General features: G+C 44.7%; 1 protein-coding gene and 1 long non-coding RNA gene across 3 annotated transcripts in view; both read left to right on the top strand.

Moving 5' to 3' along the window:
- LOC124005154 (lysosomal amino acid transporter 1 homolog) overlaps positions 1-4254 on the top strand; it is a 14370-nt gene extending 10116 nt beyond the window's left edge. For both annotated transcript variants that reach the window (XM_046314141.1, XM_046314142.1), the window contains exons 6-8: positions 2341-2436; positions 3591-3776; positions 3917-4254. In XM_046314141.1, coding sequence (XP_046170097.1) covers positions 2341-2436; positions 3591-3776; positions 3917-4033 — 399 coding nt within the window. In that variant the 3' untranslated portion in view covers positions 4034-4254. The remainder of the gene's footprint in view (positions 1-2340; positions 2437-3590; positions 3777-3916) is intronic.
- A 48-nt stretch (positions 4255-4302) lies between these two features.
- LOC124005160 lies at positions 4303-7520 on the top strand. Its single transcript, XR_006833572.1, has 2 exons — positions 4303-4888; positions 4929-7520. It is a non-coding gene; the product is annotated as an uncharacterized LOC124005160 (long non-coding RNA).
- Positions 7521-8103: the final 583 nt, after the last annotated feature.

The raw sequence follows: 8103 nt of genomic DNA, 5'->3' as shown, positions 1-8103 counted from the left end.
TGGTGGTGAGGTCCAACACCAGCTCTGGGCTCTGGGCTCAGCTTGGTTGGTGAGGTCCAACACCAGCTGACTGAGAGGGCTCGTTTCTGGGCTCAGCTTGGTTGGTGAGGTCCAACACCAGCTGACTGAGAGGGCTCGTTTCTGGGATCAGCTTGGTTGGTGAGGTCCAACACCAGCTGACTGAGAGGGCTCGTTTCTGGGCTCAGCTTGGTTGGTGAGGTCCAACACCAGCTGACTGAGAGGGCTCGTTTCTGGGCTCAGCTTGGTTGGTGAGGTCCAACACCAGCTGACTGAGAGGGCTCGTTTCTGGGCTCAGCTTGGTTGGTGAGGTCCAACACCAGCTGACTGAGAGGGCTCGTTTCTGGGCTCAGCTTGGTTGGTGAGGTCCAACACCAGCTGACTGAGAGGGCTCGTTTCTGGGCTCAGCTTGGTTGGTGAGGTCCAACACCAGCTGACTGAGAGGGCTCGGGCTTTGGTTGGGGCTCAGCTTGGGCTTTGGTGAGGTCCAACACCAGCTGACTGAGAGGGCTCGTTTCTGGGCTCAGCTTGGTTGGTGAGGTCCAACACCAGCTGACTGAGAGGGCTCGTTTCTGGGCTCAGCTTGGTTGGTGAGGTCCAACACCAGCTGACTGAGAGGGCTCGTTTCTGGGCTCAGCTTGGTTGGTGAGGTCCAACACCAGTTGACTGAGAGGGCTCGTTTCTGGGCTCAGCTTGGTTTGAGGTCCAACACCAGCTGACTGAATTTGGGCTCAGCTTGAATTTAGATCCAACACAGCTGACTGAGAATGGCTCTTTTGCTTGGTATCCAACACCAGCTGACTGAGAGGGCTCGTTCTTCTGGGTCTCAGCTTTTAAAGTCCAGTTTATGAGGTCCAAACACCAGCTTCCTAAAGTGCTATTGGTAGGATTACACTGTCAAATATTTTGGGCTCAAATTGGTTGGTGAGGTCCAACACCAGTTTTACTGAGAGGGCTTGCTTCTGGGCTCAGCTTTTGGTTAGGTTCAACAGCTGACTGAGAGGGCTTTTCTGGGCTCAGATCTGGTTTGACTTTAAATTGCAGACTTGAATTTGGACTTGAATTTAGATGTAGCCAAAATTTTAATGATCTTTTCTGTATTTTCATTATTACTGGAAAGCGGCCCCGTTCTTCCCTACATGCATTAGTTGGTGTATTTCTCTGGACTTGTAGAATTTTCCGACAGAATTCTGCATGTAGGGCTTCAATTGGATGTTTGTCCCACATTTTAAAGTCCAGTTTATTGAGTGTCTCTCCTCTGACCTCCCTTCCATAAAGTGCTATTGGTAGGATTACACTGTCAAATATTTTAGTCCAAATTCTAATTGGGATGTTGATTTTTGAATCATTTCATTTTTATTGCATACATTGCTCTGCGGGCTTTTTCTTTGAGTGGATTCACTGCCATATTAAAGTTTCCCCATGCAGATATGGTCAGACCAAGGTAGGTCTCTCTGACTCTGCTTCTCTCTCTGACTCTCTGTGTTTCTCTCTGTCTCTGACTCTCTCTCTTTGTCTCTGACTCTCTCTCTTTGTCTCTGACTCTCTCTCTCTTTGTCTCTGACTCTCTCTCTCTTTGTCTCTGACTCTCTCTCTCTCTGTCTCTGACTCTCTCTCTCTTTGTCTCTGACTCTCTCTCTCTCTCTCTCTGTCTCTGACTCTCTCTCTCTTTGTCTCTGACTCTCTGTGTCTCTCTCTGTCTCTGACTCTCTCTCTCTTTGTCTCTGACTCTCTCTCTCTTTGTCTCTGACTCTCTGTGTCTCTCTCTGTCTCTGACTCTCTCTCTCTCTCTCTCTTTGTCTCTGACTCTCTCTCTCTCTGACTCTCTCTCTCTTTGTCTCTGACTCTCTGTGTCTCTCTCTGTCTCTGACTCTCTCTCTCTTTGTCTCTGACTCTCTCTCTCTGTCTCTGACTCTCTCTCTCTCTGTCTCTGACTCTCTCTCTCTTTGTCTCTGACTCTCTCTCTCTTTGTCTCTGACTCTCTCTCTCTTTGTCTCTGACTCTCTCTCTCTGTGACTCTCTCTCTCTTTGTCTCTGACTCTCTCTCTGTCTCTGACTCTCTCTCTCTTTGTCTCTGACTCTCTCTCTCTTTGTCTCTGACTCTCTGTGTCTCTCTCTGTCTCTGACTCTCTCTCTCTCTGTCTCTGACTCTCTCTCTCTTTGTCTCTGACTCTCTCTGTCTCTGACTCTCTCTCTCTCTGTCTCTGACTCTCTCTCTCTTTGTCTCTGACTCTCTCTCTCTGTCTCTGACTCTCTCTCTCTTTGTCTCTGACTCTCTCTCTCTTTGTCTCTGACTCTCTCTCTTTCTGCCTCTCTCTTCAGGGTGCCTCTAACAGCGTGGAGATCTCTGGTTATGCCTGTGGATACCTGGCCTCCATATTCTACCTCTCCTCTCGTTTTCCACAGCTCTACAAAAATGTGAGTGACAATATATGGCTGATTTATGGAGGGGAGGTGGGGTAAGATTTAACAGGAAGGCAGGGTTAGGGGACGTGAGGAGGGGAGGTGGGGTAAGATTTAACAGGATGGCAGGGTTAGGGGACGTGAGGAGTGAGAGGAGGGGAGGTGGGGTAAGATTTAACAGGAAGGCAGGGTTAGGGGACGTGAGGAGGGGAGGTGGGGTAAGATTTAACAGGATGGCAGGGTCAGGGGACGTGAGGAGGTGGGGTAAGATTTTACAGGATGGTAGGGTTAGGGGACGTGGGGAGTGAGAGGAGAGGAGGGGAGGTGGGGTAAGATTTAACAGGATGGCAGGGTTAGGGGACGTGAGGAGTGAGAGGAGGGGAGGTGGGGTAAGATTTAAAAGGATGGCAGGGTTAGGGGACGTGAGGGGAGGTGGGGTAAGATTTAACAGGATGGCAGGGTTAGGGGACATGAGGGGAGGTGGGGTAAGATTTAACAGGATGGCAGGGTTAGGGGACGTGAGGGGAGGTGGGGTAAGATTTAACAGGATGGCAGGGTTAGGGGACGTGAGGAGTGAGAGGAGGGGAAGAAATGCTCAAAGTAGATGGGGCCAAAATAGAAGAGACGAATGAGGAACACATGCGGTTTAATTTTTAAAATGAGAACCGGGCGTGAGAGACAATAGTGTTTTGTGCTGAGTGATGTCACAGCATCTGGACTGGGGTCTCCTGCTGAGTGATGTCACAGCATTTGGACTGGGGTCTCCTGCTGAGTGATGTCACAGCATCTGGACTGGGGTCTCCTGCTGAGTGATGTCACAGCATCTGGACTGGGGTCTCCTGCTGAGAACTCACTGTCACTCCCAATGTGATAACAGTTCCTAGGGATGTTCTAAGGGGGAGAGCACAGTACACAAACACACGTTTTGATCTAGTGAGTGTCTGTGTGAGCATGCATGACTTACCAACAACAAATCATGCATGCCCACACATTGTCAAACATTGTGAAAATATGTTCGGAACTAATATTATTTTGGAACTTCTTTAAACTAAAAGTGGGTACAATTTAAGAAGTAACATAATTAATAATTAACGTTTTGAGCGTAAAATCTTCAGTTTTCTCTGTTGGTTTTGAGGTCTAGACGGTAACATCTCCCTGTCTGTCTCCAGTTTAAGCGACAGTCTACAGAGGGCACGTCGTACATGCTGTTTGCCCTGGCCATGATGGGCAACGGGACCTACGGGCTCAGTGTCATTGTGGTTCTACCAGCTCTGGCCGGCTCCAAACAGGCCTTCATTCTCAAACATCTGGCCTGGCTCATCGGCAGCCTGGGAGTCCTCCTCCTAGACTTCTTTGTATCCTTTTTCTCAGAGATCATCATTTCACTAAAAAAAGATACAAATAAAGAAGGTGTTATTTCTGTCTCTGTTGTTTAAGTGTTGGGATTTTGTTGACTTGTTGTGGTTTGTTTGTGAATGAGCCTTAACTCTCCCAGGTCACCGCCCAGTTCATCATCTATAGGAAGAACCACTCCGCCAAAACCAGCAAGAATATGAACGTTCCTGAAGTAGAACCTCTGCTCTGTGAAGAGGAGGAACTGTCCACGTTCTAGAGTGAGAACATTATGGAAGTTCTAGAGTGAGAACATTATGGAAGTTCTAGAGTGAGAACATTATGGAAGTTCTAGAGTGAGAACATTATGGAAGTTCTAGAGTGAGAACATTATGGAAGTTCTAGAGTGAGAACATTATGGAAGTTCTAGAGTGAGAACATTATGGAAGTTCTAGAGTGAGAACATTATGGAAGTTCTAGAGTGAGAACATTATGGAAGTTCTAGAGAACATGAGAACATTATGGAAGTTCTCATTATGGAAGTGAGAACATTATGGAAGTTCTAGAGTGAGAACATTATGGAAGTTCTAGAGTGAGAACATTATGGAAGTTCTAGTGAGAACATTATGGAAGTTCTAGAGTGAGAACATTATGGAAGTTCTCGAGTGAGAACAATAAGATAATTCTAGAAATCCTCTCCATAATCAATCAATCAAATGTATTTATAAAGCCCATTTTACATCTGTAGATGTCAAAAGTGATATATGTAGAAAATCAGCCTCAAACAGCAAGCAATGCAGATGTAGAAGAACGATGGCTTGGAAAAACTCCCTGTTGACTGGAGACCTGCACTAATCCGACAGATGTGATGGTACACCAATGTTCCCTCCTGAAATACAGGTGAATTACAGGCGTTTTATATTTGAGGAATGTAATCTCAGTAGAACTATTCTCTCTCTCTTTGTAAAGGGGGGTCATGTGATCGATTCACTATGCCGTTTCCTCGTACGCCTCAGGCCTATTGGCTGTGTCAGTGTCTCACATTGCTCTGGTCTAGTTTGTCAACGGTTAGAGCTCTTGTGTTTTCCAGGATAAGATATGCAATTTGAACTGTTCACGCAGCGTTGTCGTCTAGGTAGACCGTAGAGGAGGGGACCACACCAGTTGTCGTCTAGGTAGACCGTAGAGGAGGGGACCACACCAGTTGTCGTCTAGGTAGACCGTAGAGGAGGGGACCACACCAGTTGTCGTCTAGGTAGACCGTAGAGGAGGGGACCACACCAGTTGTCGTCTAGGTAGACCGTAGAGGAGGGGACCACACCAGTTGTCGTCTAGGTAGACCGTAGAGGAGGGGACCACACCAGTTGTCGTCTAGGTAGACCGTAGAGGAGGGGACCACACCAGTGGCTGTTCCTGTATGTACGTTTAAAAATGTCATATGTTGGCACTATTGTCGCAACGTAGTGGGCTGCACCCGCAGTAATGTATTTAGTTATAGTTTACCCTGGTTTTGTTCTATGAGCAGATTCTGTCGTAGTTAAATATATAAGTTGGTAAATTGCTTGGAGTGTTTACACAGTGTTTAGATGGTGAAATAACACATGCCATTAGCAGACGCTTTTATCCAAAGCGACTTACAGTCACGTGTGCATACATTCTACGTATGGGTGGTCCCGGGGATCGAACCCACTACCCTGGCGTTACAAGCGCCATGCTCTACCAACTGAGCTACAGAAGGACCACAAATAGCAGTGAAATAGCAGTGGGTTAAGCCTGATATCCTGTGCCTTGCATCTACGTTAACATGAATGTGTTGCTGCGGTGCTGAAGGCTGTTTGACGTGTTCAAGGCTGCTGCTTTAAAAACCAACAGTTCTTTGGCTGAAATCTAACAGTTTTAACTGAACAGCCTGTTTTCCTTATCTCCTCTCCTTATCTCCTCTCCTTATCTCTCTCCTTCTCTCTCTCCTTATCTCCTCTCCTTCTCTCCTCTGGCCCAGTTTATTTTACTTTCAGTGTCCACAAAGGAATTGAGGAAGGATTTTTTTTTTTTTTTTTTACAGTATTGAGTCACAGCCGTGAGCATTGAGTTCACCCCTTATTTTGGAGTTGTGTCCAGGGGTGTGTTCATTAGGAACCAAATGGAACAAAATGGGGAAGCGGCCTACCTGAATTTGTCCAATAGAAACTCTCGTTTTCGTTGCAAAATATTTTCGTTTAAGAGTAATAAGCGTCTCGAAACGGAAACCGTTTACTCAAAAATTGAAAATGTTGTGTGACTAATGAATACACCCCAGTCTTCTATTTGTGTAGTCACGTGTTCAGAAAGCGTTGGATCGAGGTTGTGTCATAACTTGGTAACATGGAGTCATGATGAGGGAATAGAACTACGGGGGACCAACGATTCGTTACGTTTTTGTACTGGTCACATCACTGTTGTTAGTGTGTCACAGATTTTCTCTACCTCCGTCTTTCAGTGAAGGGGGTTTGTTTTATCTGGCCCGGGTTACCCCGGTGGGAGGAGTTTGAGCTGGGTGAAAAGTGATTGTATTCATTTTGGAATCGGGCTGCCTCCTGGGTGTGCCCCACTCTGGTCGCCGGTGAAGGTGGCTCAAAACAAAAACGACGTAATTAAACGTGTGGAAAAATGGGTAGGATTCTGTTTTCACATGCTAAAGTGATTGCTTTTGATTATTATGATTTTCACTTTCTGCCTTCTCAATAAAAACTAGTTTGACTATTCAAACATTTTATTTTATGGAAAATATATGTATGTTTCGTGACGATGCACCATGCTGCCTTGTTGACATGACCGAGTGGCTCGGAGTACTGTTTGATTTGAGAAAGGCGCTCCTGCATCCCCGCTATTTCACCCGATGACGTGATGGGCCATTGCCCGGGTTCAACCTGGGCCAGTGTAATAGAATTCCCTTCGTGTCATAGGAGTCGTCCCTGGTGAAAATGTAAATATGAATCTAGTTAAGTGTTGGACAGATATATATATATATATGGAGTGCTTGTGGGCGCAAACATGACAACATGATGTGACTTAAGTATTTATTGGTAGAAATAGGCTTGAGTTACAGCTGGGCTTTAATAAGCACAGTTGTGATTGGTGGACTTTCCATGTGAAAAATAAGGAGTATTTCTACTTGTACCTGATGTATTGGAAAAGCTCAATGTGGTCTTTGGGGGAAAATAGCTGTTTTCAAAATGGCCGCCCAGCAAATGATTGTGGCCATGGTCATGAAACGTCAGGAAAGCCATGAACGAAGAGAAATTATGATGCCACTTATTTTCTCCGATAAACCTGTAGATAGTTGCAGATTTTGTTGATTATTTTGAAAGGTAATTATCGGTTGTTTCAGACAACCTTTTTTTTTTCTCTCTCCTTTCTCTTTAGAAAATAAGTTTCGTTCTGGTTTGCTCAAAACCTGGCCTCTCTTCAATGTGTTTTCTATAGACATTTTTTTTTCTCCAAACAATAGAATGATATAATTAGATATTTATTTACAGTCTCAAAAGAACAAGGAAAATTTATGAAGGTATTTTTACTTGAATAATGACACACTGTATTGCTATTTTAAGATACACATGTATTTATATTTATACTTAAGATAACATGGTATTGGATTTTCCTTATGCTTTGGCCTATACGTTACTTGCAATATTTATGTCATTGACGATAATGTCCCAGTATCTCAGCTTTTGTAGTTAATTCCAATATGATGCTTTACGTAACAAACATTCAATAAAGTCTGGATTATATCCAATGTGTGTGTCGTTTTTCTGTTGTTTTGAGGCAAAATGACAAACATTATGATGTATTGTGTGCAGTATTTGGCAGGCACACTGTTTCAGCAAATATGTATTACAGATAAAGGCATTTAAATGTCTATATATTATTTACAAACTGCTTATAAATCCGTTAAGTCGTCCTATACAGTAGCCTTTGATAAACTGGTGGTTAGGTTCAATGGAATGCACAGTCTCTGCAACATATCATGTGCATTTTCTCATTTAAATATTCTACGTCATACAGTATGCATTAAATATATATATAAATGTAACCTTTTATTTAACTAAGGCAAGTCAGTTAAGAACAATCTCTTATTGAGAATTACGGCCAAACCCGGACGACGCTGGGCCAATTGTGCGCCGCACGAGGGGACTCCCAATCACCGCCGGATATGACGTGTGTCCCAATGCTACGAGGTGTTTGGTGGGTGGAGATGGGCGTCGTTGCTGAGCCTTTTAGACGCGAGGGAACGAGCTCAGAGATTCTAAAATGTACTGTACTACATTTTCTCATATATGCAGTGTACAGTGTAACGATAGGCTAAAACTGCCT

Source organism: Oncorhynchus gorbuscha, linkage group LG19 (assembly GCF_021184085.1).
Source record: "Oncorhynchus gorbuscha isolate QuinsamMale2020 ecotype Even-year linkage group LG19, OgorEven_v1.0, whole genome shotgun sequence".
NCBI classification, from domain to species: Eukaryota; Metazoa; Chordata; class Actinopteri; order Salmoniformes; family Salmonidae; genus Oncorhynchus; species Oncorhynchus gorbuscha.
Note: the sequence above shows the minus strand (reverse complement) of the source record. Positions and strands in the feature narration are given on the sequence as shown.